Consider the following 25,214-nt stretch of genomic DNA (forward strand, 5'->3'; position numbering starts at 1 on the left):
CAGCTCAGCACATGGAAGGTCACAATGAGAAGACAGCTTGGATTCCCTCACAAATAGCCAAGCAGGTTTTGTGCACAGACTCACAGATCAGAGCAGTAGAGCACACTCACGTAGTCAGCAGGACTCGAACCTGCGCGGGGAAACCCCAATGGATTTCTAGTCCATCGCCTTAACCTCTCGGCCATGACTACTACAGGGCTCAAGGCGATGCTGTACAGCTCTCACGCTGAAAAGCACCGATGCAATGCAGCAAATGATGAGTGAGAAAAGCTTCCCAGAAGTGGGATTCAAACCCATGCATCTAGAAAAGGCTGAGACCCAAACGCAGAGCCTTTGTCTCCTGGGCCACTCTGACACACCGGCTGATGTGCCGGCGACCACGAGACCATGCACCCTCTTTTTATGTAACGAAGCGCACCATCTTTGAGCCAGAGTTGTCCATAAACTGACAGGGCTCTAACATGCTACAAATAAAGAAAGTTATCAACAATTCTTATCAATGCACATGTTCTGGAAAAATCTTATGTGAGGGTAAGGCTATCATGTTATTTGAATAGTCAGAATTTTAGCACAGAGTTACTGTGTGTGGTTCCCACAAGTGGATATATTTCAAAACACTATAAAACTCTATATGACAGTCCTCTGAACTTGCATAAAGCCTATTCCTTAGCCTTCAATGATGCGCCGGTGTGATGGTGAATCGTCTTTGAAAACTGAAACATTCTCATAAAACAAATTCATTGCATTGCAAGCATGTTTAGGATTGATTCTAGTGTTAAATCAAAGATGAGAAATAATACCCGTTTCTTGAAATATTGCAAAATTTGGATAAGCAATGCTATTTACTTATATTTACATAACACGCTATGTTGTGAAATTTATATACCAGCGTCTGATTAGCTTTCGATTTCAACAGGAAAAAAAAGGAAAAAAGAAAATGGTATATATTTTGCAAAATGAGTGAGACCTTTCTCTGGGACAGCTCCTTTTTAAACAGCATGCTGATCTCTTGCCAATAAAGTCATTGAATGAACTCTCAATTGATAAAAGGAAAATTGTAACAAATCAATAATACCAACCGACCAGAATGTGGACAAGAGCCAAAAGTCGAAACACTAACAAAAGTAGCTGCTTGAAGTGGGCTCATTGGTCTAGGTGTCTGATTTTTGCTTAGGGTGTGAGTGGTCCCAGGTTCAATTGGTTGATGAGCCTTTCATCTTTACTTCTGATACACAGTTGCACTGCACCATGCGTCATTGTCTCCTTATGAAATGAGCAAAATAAATGACTTCTGCTTCTTACGAATGTCCAGTAAAAATGGCACTAGATTGGCCTACTAAGAGGCTTGTTATTCTAGGCTTGCGATAGTAGCTTTGGGTGCAACAGTTCCTATGTTCAACTGGCCCAAAAGCCCACCTTGACCTTGAAACACTGGTTGCTGTGAGAGCATTTAGGTTTGTGTTTCATTTTGGTAAGTGAAGTTCAGCTTCAGACAAAGCAATGGTGCCCACGTCCTTTCCTGGTGATCCAGTGTCCCACAGAGAATACATTTTGTACAGTTTACTCTAAAATAATTGAAAGAGTACATTAACTCTAACACTTGCGTTACCTTGGGTTTAGAAATAAACTCTCGGGGTCCAAAATTGGCTTGTTAGGTTTTTAGGAATTTACAATGGCAACCCTCACCTTAAAGCAATGTCTATGTCTAGAGATAAATGGGTCGCCCTAGGAACAACTTTAAAGCTAGCGCTTTAAAAGTCGGTGACTTCCCTCTGTCTAAGGCCTAGATTAAAGCCATTGAATTTCATGTGGCTAAGTGAAATCATTGATGCAAAAGCCTCGTGGTCATGTTTTTTTTTTTTTTAAGGTGCATTTTGCCTTGTCATTTCCAATGTGCATTTCACAGGCTAAACACGTTGAGGCAGATGATGCAGCGCCACGAAAATCTCTGTGTATCATCTGGTCAAGGCTTAGATTAGGGCCAGCGAGTTTGGTGCCGATAGGTCAAAGCACTAGTGTGCAGGCCTTAGGAGTGTTCTTTTCAAAGGCTATGTAAAGATGATATCGAAGGACTGGCTATAATGTAACAGTCAAGTTATATTTGGCTTGCAACTAGACTCTGTAGGGTGGAAGAACTACAGGGCCAGAAATGGGTTGTCTTTCGGTACCTATTACAGATACACCTTTTCGTAACAATTGGGTGAAGTAAGAAAGCCAGCTATAGTGGAAACACAGCATAGCCAAAGGCATAAAAAAAAGCCAGAAATTATCATGCCTTTGATGGTAAGGCCAGACAGCTCAGCACATGGAAGGTCACAATGAGAAGACAGCTTGGATTCCCTCACAAATAGCCAAGCAGGTTTTGTGCACAGACTTACAGATCAGAGCAGTAGAGCACACTCACATAGTCAGCAGGACTCGAACCTGCGCGGGGAAACCCCAATGGATTTCTAGTCCATCGCCTTAACCTCTCGGCCATGACTACTACAGGGCTCAAGGCGATGCTGTACAGCTCTCACGCTGAAGAGCACCGATGCAATGCAGCAAATGATGAGTGAGAAAAGCTTCCCAGAAGTGGGATTCAAACCCATGCATCTAGAAATGGCTGAGACCCAAACGCAGAGCCTTTGTCTCCTGGGCCACTCTGACACACCGGCTGATGTGCCGGCGACCACGAGACCATGCACCCTCTTTTTATGTAACGAAGCGCACCATCTTTGAGCCAGAGTTGTCCATAAACTGACAGGGCTCTAACATGCTACAAATAAAGAAAGTTATCAACAATTCTTATCAATGCACATGTTCTGGAAAAATCTTATGTGAGGGTAAGGCTATCATGTTATTTGAATAGTCAGAATTTTAGCACAGAGTTACTGTGTGTGGTTCCCACAAGTGGATATATTTCAAAACACTATAAAACTCTATATGACAGTCCTCTGAACTTGCATAAAGCCTATTCCTTAGCCTTCAATGATGCGCCGGTGTGATGGTGAATCGTCTTTGAAAACTGAAACATTCTCATAAAACAAATTCATTGCATTGCAAGCATGTTTAGGATTGATTCTAGTGTTAAATCAAAGATGAGAAATAATACCCGTTTCTTGAAATATTGCAAAATTTGGATAAGCAATGCTATTTACTTATATTTACATAACACGCTATGTTGTGAAATTTATATACCAGCGTCTGATTAGCTTTCGATTTCAACAGGAAAAAAAAGGAAAAAAGAAAATGGTATATATTTTGCAAAATGAGTGAGACCTTTCTCTGGGACAGCTCCTTTTTAAACAGCATGCTGATCTCTTGCCAATAAAGTCATTGAATGAACTCTCAATTGATAAAAGGAAAATTGTAACAAATCAATAATACCAACCGACCAGAATGTGGACAAGAGCCAAAAGTCGAAACACTAACAAAAGTAGCTGCTTGAAGTGGGCTCGTTGGTCTAGGTGTCTGATTTTTGCTTAGGGTGTGAGTGGTCCCAGGTTCAATTGGTTGATGAGCCTTTCATCTTTACTTCTGATACACAGTTGCACTGCACCATGCGTCATTGTCTCCTTATGAAATGAGCAAAATAAATGACTTCTGCTTCTTACGAATGTCCAGTAAAAATGGCACTAGATTGGCCTACTAAGAGGCTTGTTATTCTAGGCTTGCGATAGTAGCTTTGGGTGCAACAGTTCCTATGTTCAACTGGCCCAAAAGCCCACCTTGACCTTGAAACACTGGTTGCTGTGAGAGCATTTAGGTTTGTGTTTCATTTTGGTAAGTGAAGTTCAGCTTCAGACAAAGCAATGGTGCCCACGTCCTTTCCTGGTGATCCAGTGTCCCACAGAGAATACATTTTGTACAGTTTACTCTAAAATAATTGAAAGAGTGCATTAACTCTAACACTTGCGTTACCTTGGGTTTAGAAATAAACTCTCGGGGTCCAAAATTGGCTTGTTAGGTTTTTAGGAATTTACAATGGCAACCCTCACCTTAAAGCAATGTCTATGTCTAGAGATAAATGGGTCGCCCTAGGAACAACTTTAAAGCTAGCGCTTTAAAAGTCGGTGACTTCCCTCTGTCTAAGGCCTAGATTAAAGCCATTGAATTTCATGTGGCTAAGTGAAATCATTGATGCAAAAGCCTCGTGGTCATGTTTGTTTTTTTTTTAAGGTGCATTTTGCCTTGTCATTTCCAATGTGCATTTCACAGGCTAAACACGTTGAGGCAGATGATGCAGCGCCACGAAAATCTCTGTGTATCATCTGGTCAAGGCTTAGATTAGGGCCAGCGAGTTCGGTGCCGATAGGTCAAAGCACTAGTGTGCAGGCCTTAGGAGTGTTCTTTTCAAAGGCTATGTAAAGATGATATCGAAGGACTGGCTATAATGTAACAGTCAAGTTATATTTGGCTTGCAACTAGACTCTGTAGGGTGGAAGAACTACAGGGCCAGAAATGGGTTGTCTTTCGGTACCTATTACAGATACACCTTTTCGTAACAATTGGGTGAAGTAAGAAAGCCAGCTATAGTGGAAACACAGCATAGCCAAAGGCATAAAAAAAAGCCAGAAATTATCATGCCTTTGATGGTAAGGCCAGACAGCTCAGCACATGGAAGGTCACAATGAGAAGACAGCTTGGATTCCCTCACAAATAGCCAAGCAGGTTTTGTGCACAGACTCACAGATCAGAGCAGTAGAGCACACTCACGTAGTCAGCAGGACTCGAACCTGCGCGGGGAAACCCCAATGGATTTCTAGTCCATCGCCTTAACCTCTCGGCCATGACTACTACAGGACTCAAGGCGATGCTGTACAGCTCTCACGCTGAAGAGCACCGATGCAATGCAGCAAATGATGAGTGAGAAAAGCTTCCCAGAAGTGGGATTCAAACCCATGCATCTAGAAATGGCTGAGACTCAAACGCAGAGCCTTTGTCTCCTGGGCCACTCTGACACACCGGCTGATGTGCCGGCGACCATGAGACCATGCACCCTCTTTTTATGTAACGAAGCGCACCATCTTTGAGCCAGAGTTGTCCATAAACTGACAGGGCTCTAACATGCTACAAATAAAGAAAGTTATCAACAATTCTTATCAATGCACATGTTCTGGAAAAATCTTATGTGAGGGTAAGGCTATCATGTTATTTGAATAGTCAGAATTTTAGCACAGAGTTACTGTGTGTGGTTCCCACAAGTGGATATATTTCAAAACACTATAAAACTCTATATGACAGTCCTCTGAACTTGCATAAAGCCTATTCCTTAGCCTTCAATGATGCGCCGGTGTGATGGTGAATCGTCTTTGAAAACTGAAACATTCTCATAAAACAAATTCATTGCATTGCAAGCATGTTTAGGATTGATTCTAGTGTTAAATCAAAGATGAGAAATAATACCCGTTTCTTGAAATATTGCAAAATTTGGATAAGCAATGCTATTTACTTATATTTACATAACACGCTATGTTGTGAAATTTATATACCAGCGTCTGATTAGCTTTCGATTTCAACAGGAAAAAAAAGGAAAAAAGAAAATGGTATATATTTTGCAAAATGAGTGAGACCTTTCTCTGGGACAGCTCCTTTTTAAACAGCATGCTGATCTCTTGCCAATAAAGTCATTGAATGAACTCTCAATTGATAAAAGGAAAATTGTAACAAATCAATAATACCAACCGACCAGAATGTGGACAAGAGCCAAAAGTCGAAACACTAACAAAAGTAGCTGCTTGAAGTGGGCTCGTTGGTCTAGGTGTCTGATTTTTGCTTAGGGTGTGAGTGGTCCCAGGTTCAATTGGTTGATGAGCCTTTCATCTTTACTTCTGATACACAGTTGCACTGCACCATGCGTCATTGTCTCCTTATGAAATGAGCAAAATAAATGACTTCTGCTTCTTACGAATGTCCAGTAAAAATGGCACTAGATTGGCCTACTAAGAGGCTTGTTATTCTAGGCTTGCGATAGTAGCTTTGGGTGCAACAGTTCCTATGTTCAACTGGCCCAAAAGCCCACCTTGACCTTGAAACACTGGTTGCTGTGAGAGCATTTAGGTTTGTGTTTAATTTTGGTAAGTGAAGTTCAGCTTCAGACAAAGCAATGGTGCCCACGTCCTTTCCTGGTGATCCAGTGTCCCACAGAGAATACATTTTGTACAGTTTACTCTAAAATAATTGAAAGAGTGCATTAACTCTAACACTTGCGTTACCTTGGGTTTAGAAATAAACTCTCGGGGTCCAAAATTGGCTTGTTAGGTTTTTAGGAATTTACAATGGCAACCCTCACCTTAAAGCAATGTCTATGTCTAGAGATAAATGGGTCGCCCTAGGAACAACTTTAAAGCTAGCGCTTTAAAAGTCGGTGACTTCCCTCTGTCTAAGGCCTAGATTAAAGCCATTGAATTTCATGTGGCTAAGTGAAATCATTGATGCAAAAGCCTCATGGTCATGTTTTGTTTTTTTTTAAGGTGCATTTTGCCTTGTCATTTCCAATGTGTATTTCACAGGCTAAACACGTTGAGGCAGATGATGCAGCGCCACGAAAATCTCTGTGTATCATCTGGTCAAGGCTTAGATTAGGGCCAGCGAGTTTGGTGCCGATAGGTCAAAGCACTAGTGTGCAGGCCTTAGGAGTGTTCTTTTCAAAGGCTATGTAAAGATGATATCGAAGGACTGGCTATAATGTAACAGTCAAGTTATATTTGGCTTGCAACTAGACTCTGTAGGGTGGAAGAACTACAGGGCCAGAAATGGGTTGCCTTTCTGTACCTATTACAGATACACCTTTTCGTAACAATTGGGTGAAGTAAGAAAGCCAGCTATAGTGGAAACACAGCATAGCCAAAGGCATAAAAGAAAGCCAGAAATTATCATGCCTTTGATGGCCAGACAGCTCAGCACATGGAAGGTCACAATGAGAAGACAGCTTGGATTCCCTCACAAATAGCCAAGCAGGTTTTGTGCACAGACTCACAGATCAGAGCAGTAGAGCACACTCACATAGTCAGCAGGACTCGAACCTGCGCAGGGAAACCCCAATGGATTTCTAGTCCATCGCCTTAACCTCTCGGCCATGACTACTACAGGGCTCAAGGCGATGCTGTACAGCTCTCACGCTGAAGAGCACCGATGCAATGCAGCAAATGATGAGTGAGAAAAGCTTCCCAGAAGTGGGATTCAAACCCATGCATCTAGAAATGGCTGAGACCCAAACGCAGAGCCTTTGTCTCCTGGGCCACTCTGACACACCGGCTGATGTGCCGGCGACCACGAGACCATGCACCCTCTTTTTATGTAACGAAGCGCACCATCTTTGAGCCAGAGTTGTCCATAAACTGACAGGGCTCTAACATGCTACAAATAAAGAAAGTTATCAACAATTCTTATCAATGCACATGTTCTGGAAAAATCTTATGTGAGGGTAAGGCTATCATGTTATTTGAATAGTCAGAATTTTAGCACAGAGTTACTGTGTGTGGTTCCCACAAGTGGATATATTTCAAAACACTATAAAACTCTATATGACAGTCCTCTGAACTTGCATAAAGCCTATTCCTTAGCCTTCAATGATGCGCCGGTGTGATGGTGAATCGTCTTTGAAAACTGAAACATTCTCATAAAACAAATTCATTGCATTGCAAGCATGTTTAGGATTGATTCTAGTGTTAAATCAAAGATGAGAAATAATACCCGTTTCTTGAAATATTGCAAAATTTGGATAAGCAATGCTATTTACTTATATTTACATAACACGCTATGTTGTGAAATTTATATACCAGCGTCTGATTAGCTTTCGATTTCAACAGGAAAAAAAAGGAAAAAAGAAAATGGTATATATTTTGCAAAATGAGTGAGACCTTTCTCTGGGACAGCTCCTTTTTAAACAGCATGCTGATCTCTTGCCAATAAAGTCATTGAATGAACTCTCAATTGATAAAAGGAAAATTGTAACAAATCAATAATACCAACCGACCAGAATGTGGACAAGAGCCAAAAGTCGAAACACTAACAAAAGTAGCTGCTTGAAGTGGGCTCGTTGGTCTAGGTGTCTGATTTTTGCTTAGGGTGTGAGTGGTCCCAGGTTCAATTGGTTGATGAGCCTTTCATCTTTACTTCTGATACACAGTTGCACTGCACCATGCGTCATTGTCTCCTTATGAAATGAGCAAAATAAATGACTTCTGCTTCTTACGAATGTCCAGTAAAAATGGCACTAGATTGGCCTACTAAGAGGCTTGTTATTCTAGGCTTGCGATAGTAGCTTTGGGTGCAACAGTTCCTATGTTCAACTGGCCCAAAAGCCCACCTTGACCTTGAAACACTGGTTGCTGTGAGAGCATTTAGGTTTGTGTTTCATTTTGGTAAGTGAAGTTCAGCTTCAGACAAAGCAATGGTGCCCACGTCCTTTCCTGGTGATCCAGTGTCCCACAGAGAATACATTTTGTACAGTTTACTCTAAAATAATTGAAAGAGTGCATTAACTCTAAAACTTGCGTTACCTTGGGTTTAGAAATAAACTCTCGGGGTCCAAAATTGGCTTGTTAGGTTTTTAGGAATTTACAATGGCAACCCTCACCTTAAAGCAATGTCTATGTCTAGAGATAAATGGGTCGCCCTAGGAACAACTTTAAAGCTAGCGCTTTAAAAGTCGGTGACTTCCCTCTGTCTAAGGCCTAGATTAAAGCCATTGAATTTCATGTGGCTAAGTGAAATCATTGATGCAAAAGCCTCATGGTCATGTTTTGTTTTTTTTTAAGGTGCATTTTGCCTTGTCATTTCCAATGTGTATTTCACAGGCTAAACACGTTGAGGCAGATGATGCAGCGCCACGAAAATCTCTGTGTATCATCTGGTCAAGGCTTAGATTAGGGCCAGCGAGTTTGGTGCCGATAGGTCAAAGCACTAGTGTGCAGGCCTTAGGAGTGTTCTTTTCAAAGGCTATGTAAAGATGATATCGAAGGACTGGCTATAATGTAACAGTCAAGTTATATTTGGCTTGCAACTAGACTCTGTAGGGTGGAAGAACTACAGGGCCAGAAATGGGTTGCCTTTCTGTACCTATTACAGATACACCTTTTCGTAACAATTGGGTGAAGTAAGAAAGCCAGCTATAGTGGAAACACAGCATAGCCAAAGGCATAAAAGAAAGCCAGAAATTATCATGCCTTTGATGGTAAGGCCAGACAGCTCAGCACATGGAAGGTCACAATGAGAAGACAGCTTGGATTCCCTCACAAATAGCCAAGCAGGTTTTGTGCACAGACTCACAGATCAGAGCAGTAGAGCACACTCACATAGTCAGCAGGACTCGAACCTGCGCAGGGGAAACCCCAATGGATTTCTAGTCCATCGCCTTAACCTCTCGGCCATGACTACTACAGGGCCTCAAGGCGATGCTGTACAGCTCTCACGCTGAAGAGCACCGATGCAATGCAGCAAATGATGAGTGAGAAAAGCTTCCCAGAAGTGGGATTCAAACCCATGCATCTAGAAATGGCTGAGACCCAAACGCAGAGCCTTTGTCTCCTGGGCCACTCTGACACACCGGCTGATGTGCCGGCGACCACGAGACCATGCACCCTCTTTTTATGTAACGAAGCGCACCATCTTTGAGCCAGAGTTGTCCATAAACTGACAGGGCTCTAACATGCTACAAATAAAGAAAGTTATCAACAATTCTTATCAATGCACATGTTCTGGAAAAATCTTATGTGAGGGTAAGGCTATCATGTTATTTGAATAGTCAGAATTTTAGCACAGAGTTACTGTGTGTGGTTCCCACAAGTGGATATATTTCAAAACACTATAAAACTCTATATGACAGTCCTCTGAACTTGCATAAAGCCTATTCCTTAGCCTTCAATGATGCGCCGGTGTGATGGTGAATCGTCTTTGAAAACTGAAACATTCTCATAAAACAAATTCATTGCATTGCAAGCATGTTTAGGATTGATTCTAGTGTTAAATCAAAGATGAGAAATAATACCCGTTTCTTGAAATATTGCAAAATTTGGATAAGCAATGCTATTTACTTATATTTACATAACACGCTATGTTGTGAAATTTATATACCAGCGTCTGATTAGCTTTCGATTTCAACAGGAAAAAAAAGGAAAAAAGAAAATGGTATATATTTTGCAAAATGAGTGAGACCTTTCTCTGGGACAGCTCCTTTTTAAACAGCATGCTGATCTCTTGCCAATAAAGTCATTGAATGAACTCTCAATTGATAAAAGGAAAATTGTAACAAATCAATAATACCAACCGACCAGAATGTGGACAAGAGCCAAAAGTCGAAACACTAACAAAAGTAGCTGCTTGAAGTGGGCTCGTTGGTCTAGGTGTCTGATTTTTGCTTAGGGTGTGAGTGGTCCCAGGTTCAATTGGTTGATGAGCCTTTCATCTTTACTTCTGATACACAGTTGCACTGCACCATGCGTCATTGTCTCCTTATGAAATGAGCAAAATAAATGACTTCTGCTTCTTACGAATGTCCAGTAAAAATGGCACTAGATTGGCCTACTAAGAGGCTTGTTATTCTAGGCTTGCGATAGTAGCTTTGGGTGCAACAGTTCCTATGTTCAACTGGCCCAAAAGCCCACCTTGACCTTGAAACACTGGTTGCTGTGAGAGCATTTAGGTTTGTGTTTAATTTTGGTAAGTGAAGTTCAGCTTCAGACAAAGCAATGGTGCCCACGTCCTTTCCTGGTGATCCAGTGTCCCACAGAGAATACATTTTGTACAGTTTACTCTAAAATAATTGAAAGAGTGCATTAACTCTAAAACTTGCGTTACCTTGGGTTTAGAAATAAACTCTCGGGGTCCAAAATTGGCTTGTTAGGTTTTTAGGAATTTACAATGGCAACCCTCACCTTAAAGCAATGTCTATGTCTAGAGATAAATGGGTCGCCCTAGGAACAACTTTAAAGCTAGCGCTTTAAAAGTCGGTGACTTCCCTCTGTCTAAGGCCTAGATTAAAGCCATTGAATTTCATGTGGCTAAGTGAAATCATTGATGCAAAAGCCTCATGGTCATGTTTTGTTTTTTTTTAATGGGTTGTCTTTCTGTACCTATTACAGATACACCTCTTCGTAACAATTGGGTGAAGTAAGAAAGCCAGCTATGGTGGAAACACAGCATAGCCAAAGGCATAAAAAAAGCCTGAAGTTATCATGCCTTTGATGGCAAAATAAGACAGCTCAGTACATGGAAGGTCACAATGAGAATGAGTGAGTTAGACCTCTCTCTAGGACATGAATGAGTGAGACCTTTCTCTGGGATAGCTCCTTTTTAAAGTTATAGATTATACTTATCGTTGCACATTATAGTTCCCTAATTCACACACCCTCATACCTGGACATGCCTAATAATTCTATTCTCTTTTTCTGCCCCTGACAGCATGATGTTACTGATCCTCAAACTGTCTCAGCTGCCATGGCTACTACCACCACCCCATATGTCCCCTGCTGTAGCCCACCACACCTCCACCCAGCCATCTACTTCTCCATTGCCCCTGATGGACGTTCTCTTGTGGGATGGGTTTGGACACATCCACACCATTGGGACAAGACTATTACCTCTAGAAAACCGGACTAGACATCAATTGCTTGTTTATTCATTTTATTAATTTTTTCCCCATAAAATTGCTACTATTGTGGTGATCGTTGTTGGCTAGACGAGGATGGGCCGGCATTTGAACCTTGGTTCCATTTAAGGTTTCTTCCTCATGCTCTAGGGAATATTTCACTGCTGCACTTGGCTTGCTCACTGGGGGCTTGGGCTTGGATATTTGTAAAGCTGCTTTGTGACAACAGCTGTTGAAAAAGCACGATCCTGTTTGTGATATGTGTATTTTATAGAGCTGCAAATATTGCATATATGAAACTGAAACAGGGTTTCTACCTTGCTTGTCATGTGAAAAATAAAGCTCCATATTTTAGGTCTCACAGATCTGAGCATTCTTTCTCTTAACATATATGAACCTACAAATTTATAAAAAATGTGATAGGTTAGCTACTTAAGGCACTTAATTAATCAGCAGTCCTACACTTATTTACATATGTATACATATCATCAAAAAAAAAAATGTACTGTGCGTTTTGGGACATTTTTCTATCTTAATGGTATCCTTATAGTTGACCTAAATATAACAGCATCCAAATGGAGACATAATTTCTTCTACTGAGACAACAAAGCTGTTACTACTGTAAGTCCCTCTGGACAAAAGCATCTGCTACATGTTGTAATGCAAACGTGCAGTTCTGTCTGCAAAGGCCTGTATTTCCCAACACAACAGAAACCCAGTGTTCACTTCTACATTCTCATTACAGCGGAGAGTTCAAAGTAACACAGATATAACTACAGATATTAGTACAGATATTACTGGTTAGATTTGTGCCCTAAACATAAACAGCATTCCAAGTCTGCCAGGTTCAGCTCTCTCTGCCATAACAAGGGCTCTAAGTGAAATAGAATCTTGGGAAAAGTGGTGCACGTGTACTCAGAAACTGATCACAGTGAGTTTGGATAAACAATATACTTTATATATATATATATATATGAAAATATTTTTCCAAATGTGCTTGCTGTCACTGTCAAAGTATCAAATCTGTTCACTGTCATTTGGTTTATTTGTCTGCACTTTATGATTCCTCACATGATCTCTTTTGTGACACACAGTATTCTGATTAATTATGTAACTTCTGTAAGCACAACATTGACTCATCCAGGTCTAGTTGAGTTAGTCAAATAATGACCTGATTGGGTCGTCTTAACACCTTGGTTGGATTCAGCACTGAATTCACGTTTCTCCTCATCTGTTTCAGCTCATGACACATTGACCTCCACTGTGGGAATGGAAAATTCAGAGACATGAATTGCTTAATGTTATCTCTAATTGTGCTTAATTTTCTCTTTAAAAAAATTCATGAATTCATTACTACTGTGTGATATAATCTGAGCACTGGTGTCAGATTTATTCCTAGTTAGGTGTGCAATTGTACTAAAAAGAAATCCAGGATTATTTTGGTTATTTTCTATTAGGGTCGAGAGATAATATGCTGTTTGAGCGGTAATAATTGCTTTTCTATACATGACTTTTTTTTTTTCTTCTTAAGTGGAGCAACAGCAAAACTGGCTTAAGATTAGTGGAACAAGGTGGTTCTTTGGACATGCATTTGGGATGTTGTGTTCATTAATTTGTCCACTAGAAGGGGATGTATAACTGTAGCCCTACCTCTCCCTGGCACCTCTCATCTGGCAGATGTACTCAAACTTGAAAAAAGCAAACGTTTCACAAAGCATGACAGTTTTTTTTTCTGATCTCTGACCAAAGTGGGTTACATCTCTTGATGTAAGTAGGCCCTTACATCAATTTTGATGGGAGGTGTATTCCAATGTTGGGGGGGGGGGGGGTTACAGGGGGTTTGGTTGGGAGAACAAAAAAGACGGTTTGAGTGGGTGAGGGAGTGAGAGAGAGAGACAGACCTGAGTCCGTACATGTGTTTGAGTATCAGTGTGCCAGAGTGACCAGGGGAGCGGAGTGGAGATTAAACACTGGGGTAGGATGTATTCATTTGAGACTCTTTTATTTTCTCTGAATTAAAAAAAAAAATTATTTTCTTTAATCACTTGATCATTTCTCAATTAAAGATTTTTTAAAAAGTCAATAAAACATTTTTGAGGACTATATATATATATATATATATATATATATATATATATATATATATATATATATATATGATAACTGTCACAGGACGCTCCCCCCCGAGTCACGTGGTACGGCCTGCCCTGTGCAGGGGGGTTCACCCATGTCTATAGCCACACCCCCGTGATGGCACGCACCTGGGGTTTATTGTTGAGTGTTTGTTCATCTATTTAAACACCCATCAGTGGGTGCCTCAGGGTTTGTCACTGTAAATGTTAATGTTCATGTTCATGGTAGTGTTAATGTTAGTGTCGGTGTATGTTAACCATCGTTGAATGTTCAAGTGTGTAAAACCGTTGTCTATTTGTCACATCCACCGTTGTCTATTTGTAAGTGCCACCGTTGTCATTTGTGTTTCATGTTAATAAATATTTCACTAGATCGAGGGAGTCTCTGGGTCCTGTTCCGCGCCCTGCGGCATTCGGGCAATGTTACAATAACATAATGTAATGTAAAATAATGTTATCTTTTAATAAATAATTGGGGGGGTGAGGTGGACGAAAGGGTGAGGGTGGGGGAATGATTGACAGTTGTCAGTCAATCAAATCAATCAATCAAAAACAAGAAATAAATAATTTTGACAATTCTCTCTTGTAGACACTGCCATGGTGAACATATCATCATGAATATCAACAAAGTGAGAAGCCTATAATTAGCATTATGCAAATAACCAATGCTAAATATTTGCTAAAAGTTTTCGTTTTGTTGTTACCATCAGTAACATTTTAAAACCCTTCCTTCAAAAGATTCAGGACAGTTCAACGTGTACTCTGCTTTTTTGGCTTTTTCGAGTGGGTTCATAACCACAGCAGGTACTACGTACCATTGCAAATCTGCCATTGTTGCAAAAGTGATCCAGGAAAGATTGAGATTGGAAACAAATGATGCAGAATCATGGAGATCTTCAAGTCCCTGGCATGTCAGAGTCAGAGTCAGGGTGAATGACAGTGTTAGGTGGACAGTTAGGTGTGTAAGGTCAGAGTCAGGGTCTGACTGAATGACAGTGTTAGGTGGATAATTAGGTGTGTAAGGTCAGAGTCAGGGTCTGACTGAATGACAGTGTTAGGTGGACAGTTAGGTGTGTAAGGTCAGTGTCAGGGTCATGGTGAATGACAGTGTTAGGTGGACAGTTAGGTATGTAAGGTCAGAGTCAGGGTCTGACTGAATGACAGTGTTAGGTGGACAGTTAGGTGTGTAAGGTCAGAGTCAGGGTCAGAGTGAATGACAGTGTTAGGTGGACAGCTTGTATCAGGCCTATGCGCACCTCCAGTTTTGAGCTCATTTTCGAACGATTTGTACTTGTTCACTTTAACACTAGTTAACTGAAATTGTACACACAGCACAATGATCATTCAGAATTCAAATTGAAGCAGAAGCTTGGGACAAAACATCCATTCACATCCAGGCTTATTTTTCCATCATTTAGGTTCCAGTTGAGCTCATCATATACAGAATAAAATGTCAAAAAAACAAAAAAAAAGCCTTTTATTTTTGGGGTTTATAATGTGCTGGAGATTCATTTTCAGTCATGCTCTACATTTCCTGATTCACCAGGGTCTTGGCTAATAAATTGAACACTTTTGAGTACATATATGAAATTAGATACTTTCAGGCATCTTGGCTATGTCAGTCGTCCCCACAGGCTGGTGTACACCCATGCTGTGATGTTAAGTGACACCTTTTCTAAGCTCATTAATGCGTGTCGTTCCAGCTCCCTCTTCATCTGCAGGTCCCTGCACCACCTCAGCGCTCCCTGCCGACGGCTGAACTGGAAAAGCAGCCAGTGCCCACTGCTGAGGTGAGCACCACCACCGTGCCTCTGGTGCTTTTGTGGTAGGTTGAGGAAAATGCCAAGCCCATATTCATAATGCGTCTGTTTGTTTGTTTAAGGTGCTTCTGCCCGAGGGTTGGAAGCAGACACTGCACAGAGAGCAGCATCAGAGGGTCAGCAGGGCGCCCTTCACCGGAGCGCACTCTGGGAGGCTGGCACTGACCAAGAATCTGCGTTTGTGTTTGGCCACAGCCATTTTCGTGGGGTGCACTTCTGCATGGCAGCAGCGGGGAAGACCGTGGAACAGTGGATGGAGGCGATGAAGACAAGATACTGACCAGCCCACTCACCCCATTGTAAATAGTTGTATATAGTTTTATATTTATTCCTTTTTTCATTATTTATTCTGTGTTCTTGTTACGTGCCAGGTGTGCACATTTGTGTGTTTTATATTGGTTGCTTTTCCGTTACAGGTAAACCAATAAGAAGCCTTGTGGGCCGAGACGGAGGCAGGACTACTGCTTTAAAGGCAGATCTCCTGCAAAAGCATGCGGGGTGGCGCTGATTCGGGGCATGATTGAGAGTTAGTACTAAAGTCTTGTGACAGTGTATGAACGATACTGTTTAGTTTACTTACCAGATTGCTGTTATGTTTCCCCTATCTGTTGTTATGGTCTCATCCTTGGCTAGTTTACACATGCCTCACACACACACACTCCTCTTAGGAATGTTACAGCCCTGTCATTTTTGCCACCAACCAGGGGCATGTAACAGTTGTGAATGAGCACTGTTTCATAATCATTTGTACTTTCAAAAGTGAATGAGCACTGATTTATAGTGTATTGTACTTCTCACAAAGCGATGCACATTGATTTATTGTTTTTTGTACTTCATAAAGTCGTAAACTGAGAAGCGTGATATGTAAAGTAGATGGAAAGTACATTGCATCAAGAACTTCTTGCAACGATCGGGGGAGCCGTCATATCGCTTAGGAAATGCGACAAATACAACAGCTGGATTAAACTGTTTCTAGAGTTTCTAGAGATTAAAAGACTGCAGGCTATTTTTGTCAAGGAGTCTGGGAGTCGACTGCAAACATTCAGTCCTTTCACAGTGGACTATAGATGCTGTTACAGTGGCTGAATATCAGGCAGTGGTTTATACCATGAAGATGTCCTTTTTACTTCCTAGAAATTTCAAACTTCAAATGTCAAATTTCATATGTCTCTTTCTGACCTCATCACCTTAGTCATAGTGTTTGATTGTATCTTGATGTTATGAGAAGCTGGGCAGCTCCTTGTTTTCCAGTTATGTTGTGTCAGTCAGTAAAGACCAAGCATACACCCTGCATGAAGGTAAACCTTTGTCTAGTTACATGAGGTTAGAGGCAGGTGCCCCAACCCTTATAATGTTGCTCTTTCTTCTCTATGTTGGATGAATGAATAACTGCCCAATTCTGGCTGTGATGAAAAACTTCCATAAGAGCAAATTAAAATAAATAGACAGCTGAAAATGGGAGAAGAATTAATTTGTTTACAGCAGTTTTGAAAAGTGATATCTACCCATATTATTCTATCCCATGAATCCAAGGCAAAGTGTGAATAGCCTTAATTTCTTAAAGGTCAATGTGATCAACGAGCACCTGACTTCAACAACTAGAAGATATATAACATTATAGATCAATTATATTCATCTGCAGGCCACATTTGGTGAAAAGTAGGAAAATCTATAGAGATTTAATAACTGTGCTATTTGTTCATTCTTTTTTCCCCTCATTCATGCACGTGTAGTATAAATCTTTTAAATTGTGACCCAAGCGAGGACACCAACACAGCTTGACATGAAGGGGCATTATTTCATCCACCTTCATCTCTTGCTTGCATAAAGGGCACACACAGCAAAAACAGGCTTCAGCAGGCTACTCTCTCTCACTGTTGTGTCTTCTCCAAATAGGGTGTTTCTCAAAGTGGGTTATTAGGGTGACTGCAGCTCGCCTTCCCTCCACTCACACGACTGCTCATGTCCATTTTTGGACACATTCTGGTTAACCTTTATGCACCTACAGTTTTAAGCTCATTTATGATCGATTTGTACTTGTTCACTTTAACATTAGGTATCTGAATTGTACACATAGCACAATAATCATTTAGGATTCAAATTGAAGTAGACACTAGGGATTAGACATCCATTCATATCCTGGCTTATTTGTCCATCATTTAGGTTCCATTTGAGCTCATCTAATACAGAAGAAAATGTAAAAAAAAACATAAAACGCCTTTGTTTTTTGTTTTTTTTTTGGTGTATAATGTGTCTATTGAGGCTGGAGACTGATTTTCACTCATACTCTGCATTTTCTGATTCACCAGAGTCTTGTGTAATAAATTGAACGGTTTTGAGCATATACATGAAATGACTAAATATCTACACAATGTTTTCCACTAGGTGTCCTAGACTTCTGCGAAGGGTCCAAAAACCTCTCCAATGCAAACAGTTATTAATCACTATATATCAAGTTTGCATGTTTCTTTTTGCTAAAACATAACAGTAAGTTACTTTAGTAAGTTCCACAACAATATTGGCTTCATAGCATCATTGTTGGCATCATTAGCAGAAAATACTGTACTAGCTACTACTACTATACTAGCTAATACTGTAAATGCTGTAACACTGTAAAGAAATAGTATACTTTATCATTTATACTTACGATTTACAGGATTATGAATTTTCCCATCAGTGAATGGAAACATCCAGTGATTTGCTATGCAAACATCGAAGCTAGCAGCCAAGCTAGTCCATGCTAGCAGCAGCCAAACAACTCCACATAAACCTCATGGAAAATAAGCCACTTCATTTCCATGATGTCCAAACGTATTGGCAAAATCATCAAATCATTCTTGTGGTTGCACGAGTTTCACCAAACAGCGTCAAACCGATACGCTTTGCTATCTGCTAACAACACTGAAGCACTGACAGTACACAGTGTACAGACCTTTAAGCATTAAAGGTATGACTAAATAAGGCAAGTGAGGGGTCTACGTTTTCATCTAAGCCTCTATTTGATGAAACTGCTGCCAATCAAACAGCTTGCCCTGGAAACTCTTGGAAACACCTGGAAGTAAATGCTAGTCACCCTCCTGCCCCCTTTCCCCTTCACACATAGGGGTGAATTGCTGTCACTCCAAGACAATGGCGCTGCAACCGCCAATAAAAATCAATATAAAAAAGAAAAGGGGGGGGGGGCTAATGCTCTATTCAGGAAAACCTTTACGTCAGTAGCGTGCATTTTCAGTTAATCAAAGGCTTGCGTAGTTTGGGTTTGTTACGAAGGAACCGAACTGAAAGAACAACGTGGCTTTTAAAGAACTTTACTAACACTCTGTATACCATTTAAACAGTGAAGTGAGTGTAAATGCTTGTGAGTTCACATATGCTACAACACTATGTGTTATAAGTACATGCAATGGGTGCCCCATGAATAAATGGGCCGTTTTCTGAATCAATTTTGCCACTCCTGCTGCGTGCTCAGTACACATTGGGTGCCGTTTCTCCATTTGGTCGAGTAATACACTAGCATACATGAGTACTTTCCTCACCCCCCCTTTTTTCTGAAATAGAACCCCATTACTAACCCCTTCTGTTTCAGAAACATCCAGATGAAACGGTAAAGCGTAGTCTGGAGTGCTGAGGTCCGTAGCTTGAGCAAACTGTTGTTTCAATGCCATGAATGCCTTTTTGGCATCTGCCATCCAATTAAGAGGGTTGGTGAGATTTCGCATACCTTGTTCAGTAACCAGTCGTCTGAGGGGCTGTGTAAGGCCCACGTAGTCAGGGATGTAATTATGACTGTAGCCGGTGAGACCAAGGAAAGAGAGCATGTCTTTAACCTTTTCAGGCTTAGGGTGATGTAATATCGTCGACCGATGTGCGGGGGACATGCCGGCTCCCTTCTGGGAAATAAGCCTGCCTAAGAAGGAAACCTGAGTTCTGGTTACCTGCAGTTTGTCCTTACTAACTTTGAATCCCCGGTCAGCTAAGTTCTGGAGTACTGTTTGAGTCCCAATCAGGCATGTCTGTGCGGTTGGAGCCGCAATCATCAAATCATCTACGTACTGTATAACTATGGTGTCCTGTGGTAAGGAGCACTCACCCAATGCCTCCTTAAGCACTTGATTGAATAAACCTGGGGATAATGCAAACCCCTGAGGGAGGCGAGAATATCTGAGTTGATGACCCTGAAATGTGAATGAGAAGATGTCCCTGCATTGCTCAGCTAAAGGCAGACAGAAGAATGCGTTGGCTAAGTCTATACATGTAAACCACTTATGCTGGGGTCCCAGATTCGTCAGGGCCACATATGGGTTAGGCACCGGAACAGTTGTGGTCAGGAGGATATCATTAAAAGCCCGTAAATCATGTACCGTACGATACTTCCCAGTCCCTTTTTTTTCCTCTACCGGTAGAATAGGTGTATTCCATGCTGAATATGAAGGTTCTAACACTCCCGCCTGCAACAGCCCCTCTATTGTGTCTCTAATACCTAATTCTGCCACTTGCTTGTGAGGATACTGGTGGATCCATATGGGATTCCCCTGTTGGACCTGAAAATCTATTGGAATGCAGTTTGTTAGTCCAACACCCGTCGGACTGTCTGCCCACAAATGTTCAGGGAGATTACTGAGCATTACCTAAGCGTCAGGGTGATCTAGCTGTTCTCTACCATGATGTCTAGCGATAGGTCTGTGCTCTAAGGTGGTCCAGTCAATCCCGTCCATCTCAATCCTATAAGTCTTGCAGCTGGCAAAATAAAACAAATTGGGTATCTGAGTCGGGACCCAATCGGTCACACGTGAAGCCCTGAGGACCATAGGCTCCAGGTCCTTCGCCTGATGTTTAGGATGGAGAGCCAATGACACATGTGGTACCGCTTCGCTCCCCATCCTATACCAAGGCTCTTGAGCCTCAGTTAACTGGACTGCCGCGGCAACGCCCTCAGGAGCGACGTAGATGTAGTTAGTAATAACATACCATTGTTCTCCTTCAAGGTTCTCGTGGAACTCCCCAAGACGGTCATAATACAAAATGACGTGAGGAGGGTCAGGAGGCGGGGAGTAGGGTTCAAGTAAGGAGATCCAAGGCTTCCAGCTGAGGTATGCAGACAGAGCTCCCGTATGGCAGGTGGACTCCGGTTCCAGCAGGCACTAATAGATGTCGGCCCATTGTTCCTGAACTGGCTGAATGAGATACTGGGATGTGGTTCTCAGTCCTGAAGAACAAGGAAGTTTAGTTCCATCTGGTAACATAACCATAAGTCCCTCCGGGCCACATAATATTGTAGCCCCCAATCTAATGAGCAAATCACAGCCCATCAGATTAACAGGCACTGTCGGTGAATAGACGAAGGGGTGCATCACAGTCTGTGTCCCCACTTTGGTGCATAATGGTTTGATGATCAGCAGGGTCTGACTTACCCCTGAGAAGCCCATCACACTGGTTTAGTGTGATAAAAAATGGATTACTTGTCTCGTGTTGAACGTTGAACACGTTGCGCCAGTGTCCACCAAAAATGGCAGGTCATCTTCATTGACTCGTGCTGACACGCTGACACGTGTTGTCACGCTGTCAGGGCCTCCCTGTGGGGTCTGTCATTCCGGGCCCCATTCGGCCCCCTCCCTGGATTCCCAGTATCCTGCTGGATATTGTCTTCCTGGGGCCACCTGTGGGTAAGGGGCCTGAACAGTTCCTTGTCCACGTCCTCCTTGACCTCTACCTCTGGATGCTGGGGGGCCGGGTGCCTGACAGTCTCTGGCCCAATGACCTAACTGTCCACAGTTGAAACAAGGTGAGGTCACCGGTCCCTCGCAATCTCTGGCCATATGCCCCGGTTGTCCACAATTATAACACACTTACCCCGTCTGAATACCCTGCCGGAAAGCCCCTCGTCCACCCCGACCTTTCCCCCAGGTTCTCCCGCATCCGTAATACCCTCCGCACGTTCCTCTTCCTCCAGTGGGCCCCCATTGGGGAGCTGCAAATATGTGTCCCTGACCACCCCACAGTGGTGGAGTCTGAGTCTCTGCACCGGCCGGTCCCAGCTGGGGGGCCGCGGTGATCATTAACTTAGCCGGCTGCTTATTCTTTTTTTCCTTATTCAATCTCTGTTTAACCTCTGCCAGCTGCAATTCTAGTCAACTGCTTCTCTAATTCCTTATCCGCCTCCTCCATTTTAGATGTCTCATCTTGCGCTAACAATAAGTGATGTACTAAATGTTTATCCCACATCTGAGAGTCGCTATCAGGCAAATCCGGGTTATTTTGCATAGCCTCTCTCACTACCTTCGGTACCCCTTCTAACACTGCCCTCCGGTACCACTCCCGATGTAGCCCCTTTTTTCCTGGGTGGTGACCTGTGGATCTAACCCATTTTTCCTGACATAAATCTAAATATTCTCCCAGATTCTGTATAGGATCCCACTTTAATTTAGGGATCACCACTGCGGATAATAAGGGATATTTGGTGCGCATAGCTTCTCCTAGTTTACAAATCACATGTGTTAATCTAATCTCATCAGATTCATTTGTCATGCCCCCATCGATCTCCAGCTCCCTAAGGCATGAGGGTGTCATGCATCGAGCTGCTACAACCCTGAAATCCCCTAAGGCTAGGGTTTGTCCTGCTGTTAGCGTATCAAATTTTTGTAGCCATATTCCACCTCCGTCCGACACAGGGGGAAGCTTATCTACTAAAGCCTGTATATCTCCTAATGAGAAGGTCTTATATTTCATTCCCCTTTTTATCAACTTAGAGTTCATCTGATGACTTTATTGGCAAGAGATCACCCTGCTGTTTAAAAAGGAGCTGTCCAAGGTGTAAGGTATCACTCAGGGTTCAAAAATATGTAAAATGACTAAAATGCATTTCTTTTCCAAATTCAAAGAGAAATTTTGCAATATTTCAAGAAATGGGTATTATTTTTCATCTTTGATTTAACACTAGAATCAATGCAAAACATGCTTGCAATGCACTGAATTTGTTTTGTGATAATGTTTCAGTTTTCAAAGACAATTCAACATCACGCCAGCGCATCATTGAAGGGTTGGAATAGGCTTTATGCAAATTCATAGGACTGTCATAAAGAGTTTTATAGTGTTTTGAAATATATCCACTTGTGGGAACCACACACAGTAACTCTGTGCTAAAATTCTGACTATTTAAATAACATGATAGCCTTACCCTCACATAAGTTTTTTCCAGAACATGTGCATTGATAAGAATTGTTGATAACTCCTTCTCGATGTCCTCTTTCTCCAGGTACTCCTGCAGGTTAGCAATCTCTGCCAACCACCTGAGGGCAGAAGAGACGTGGTGTGAAGCGTAGCCTGCTGTTAAAGGCTACAGATATAGTACATCTGTGAAGCTAACAGAGCTTATTATATGAAGCCTTATAGAGGTAATTTGGAATGATCTCATTCGATCAACCCTAACGTAACCCTTACAAACTTTCATGACATCATTTGAATAACACTACCATAGCCCTTAAGAATTTTCCTATAATCTTTTAGGATGTTCTGATCAGATAATCCCTTAAAGGTTAAATCCCTTAAAGGTCTCAGTCCTGCTCATACCACATGATGATATGTGAGTGAAACAGTGCAGAGGTGTAGAGACCTGGACTTGGTGAGATGCAGGCCTATCCTTGCAGTCTGGTCCTATTCTGTTGCTAGAGAACCTGAACACGCTTCTCCAACAGCACGTTCTTCTGAGCTTGATGACAACGCACACACACATGCACACGCACACACACGGGCAAACTGTTTAATTTCTTCACATCTGTAGATACACTAGCATAAGTTGATATATATACGTTTATGAGTTTGATTATGAGCTGATTTCAACTTGATATGTACAGAGTATATAGTGTATAGTTTTACCAGATTTAGTGCTAAAGATTCTTCTGATGAAAGGTGAAAAACCCAGCCACATGAGCAAAACAAGCACTGGGTTAGGGTTAGCACTGGGTTAGTCCATTAAAGGTTTAAAGGAGTCTCCCTTAAAGGTCTTAGTCCTGCTGATACAACATGCTGATGTGTGAGTGATGAGGTCTTTCCTTGCATTTAGTGCTGCATTCTGCTGCAGGAGAACCAGAACACACACACATACACACACACACACACACACACAGGGGAACAAATACAGGTGCACACATATACACAGATACAGATTTTGTTTAATTTTTTCACATCTGCAGAGTAGAGTAAGCTGATATATACGTGTATGAGTTTGATTATGAGCCGATTGCAACTTAAAACATACAGAGGGTATAGTGATAAACCAGGTACTACATACAGAGTATATAGTATATATACAGAGTATATAGTTTTACCAGATGATCATGCTGATCTCGGATCTCCTGGTTCTTCATCTCCAGAGCTACTTTCAGACTCTTAATGTCCTCCTCTATGGGCTGGTATAACACACAAACACACACACACACACACACACACAAGCATGCATACGCGCGCACACTCGCATACGCACACAGACACACACACACACACACACACACAATAAAACACATGCATACACACAAACACGCACGCAGGCACACACACACACAAACACGCACATGCGTGCAAACGCACAAATGCACGCATATGCACACCCACGCACACATGCATGCGTGCACACACGTACACACACACATGCATGCACACACACGCCCACACAAGCATGCACACAAATAAGCACGCACACACACACAAACACACACACGCACACGCATGCACAGACATACAAATACGTACGCACACACACACGCGCGCAAACATATATACACACACAATCAAACACACACACACACACACACACAAACACAAAACACAAACATGCACACAGACATACACATACACACACAGACACACATGCACGCAGGCACGCATACGCACGCACACACACACACATATGCACACACATGGACATTTGCAGGCACGCACATATACACATACACACATGCACGCACACAGACATGCGCGCACACACACAGAAACACACGCATGCGCACACACACACACACACACACACACACAAGTGCACGCATACACACACACATGCATGCACAATCACATACGCACATACAGGCACATACGCACACATACACATACACACACAAGCATGCACAAACACAAGCATGCATGCACAAACACAGATACAAACACAGGCACACATACACACGTGCACACACATACACATACACTCAAACTCACACACGCACACACATTCACGATTGCACACGCGTGTACACACACACACACGTACATACACACACGCACATGCGGGTACACTCACCCACACACATACCAAAGGACATGCACACACACGCATGCGCCTACACACCTACACACACGGGCACACAAATAAACGCACACACACATACACACGCACGCACGCACACACGCATGCTCATGCAAACGAACACACGCACACATGCACGCACATGCACGCACACACACACACACACACATGCACGAACTCACACATGCACATAAACACATAAACACACACATGCACGCACACGCAGAAACACACGCGCATACACAAGCATAAACACAAACACACACGCACACAGAAACACACATTAAATATGCACATACACACACACACACACACGCACTCATGCATGCTCATGCAAACGAACGCACGCACACACACGCACGCACACACACACACGCACGCACTCACGCATGCACATA

At 42.2% G+C, this 25,214-nt stretch overlaps 1 protein-coding gene and 3 non-coding genes across 4 annotated transcripts in view; all 4 read right to left on the reverse strand.

The window, feature by feature from the left end:
- The window catches only part of LOC118240440, a gene marked incomplete at its 3' end in the record, with an annotated part of 77,610 nt that overhangs the window by 47,184 nt on the left and 5,212 nt on the right, over positions 1-25,214 (reverse strand). Inside the window, exons 2-6 of the mRNA XM_035520866.1 lie at positions 22,751-22,810; positions 21,388-21,559; positions 21,083-21,282; positions 20,185-20,609; positions 18,852-20,115 (exon numbers count right to left, since the gene is read on the reverse strand). Of these exons, the coding sequence (XP_035376759.1) occupies positions 18,852-20,115; positions 20,185-20,609; positions 21,083-21,282; positions 21,388-21,559; positions 22,751-22,810 (2,121 nt within the window). The remainder of the gene's footprint in view (positions 1-18,851; positions 20,116-20,184; positions 20,610-21,082; positions 21,283-21,387; positions 21,560-22,750; positions 22,811-25,214) is intronic.
- Positions 110-191, reverse strand: trnas-aga. The gene has a single exon. It is a non-coding gene; the product is annotated as a tRNA-Ser (tRNA).
- On the reverse strand, positions 2,404-2,485 carry trnas-aga. Its single transcript has one exon. It is a non-coding gene; the product is annotated as a tRNA-Ser (tRNA).
- trnas-aga lies at positions 4,698-4,779 on the reverse strand. The gene has a single exon. It is a non-coding gene; the product is annotated as a tRNA-Ser (tRNA).

The sequence above is a fragment of the Electrophorus electricus genome, chromosome 21, assembly GCF_013358815.1.
Source record: "Electrophorus electricus isolate fEleEle1 chromosome 21, fEleEle1.pri, whole genome shotgun sequence".
NCBI classification, from domain to species: Eukaryota; Metazoa; Chordata; class Actinopteri; order Gymnotiformes; family Gymnotidae; genus Electrophorus; species Electrophorus electricus.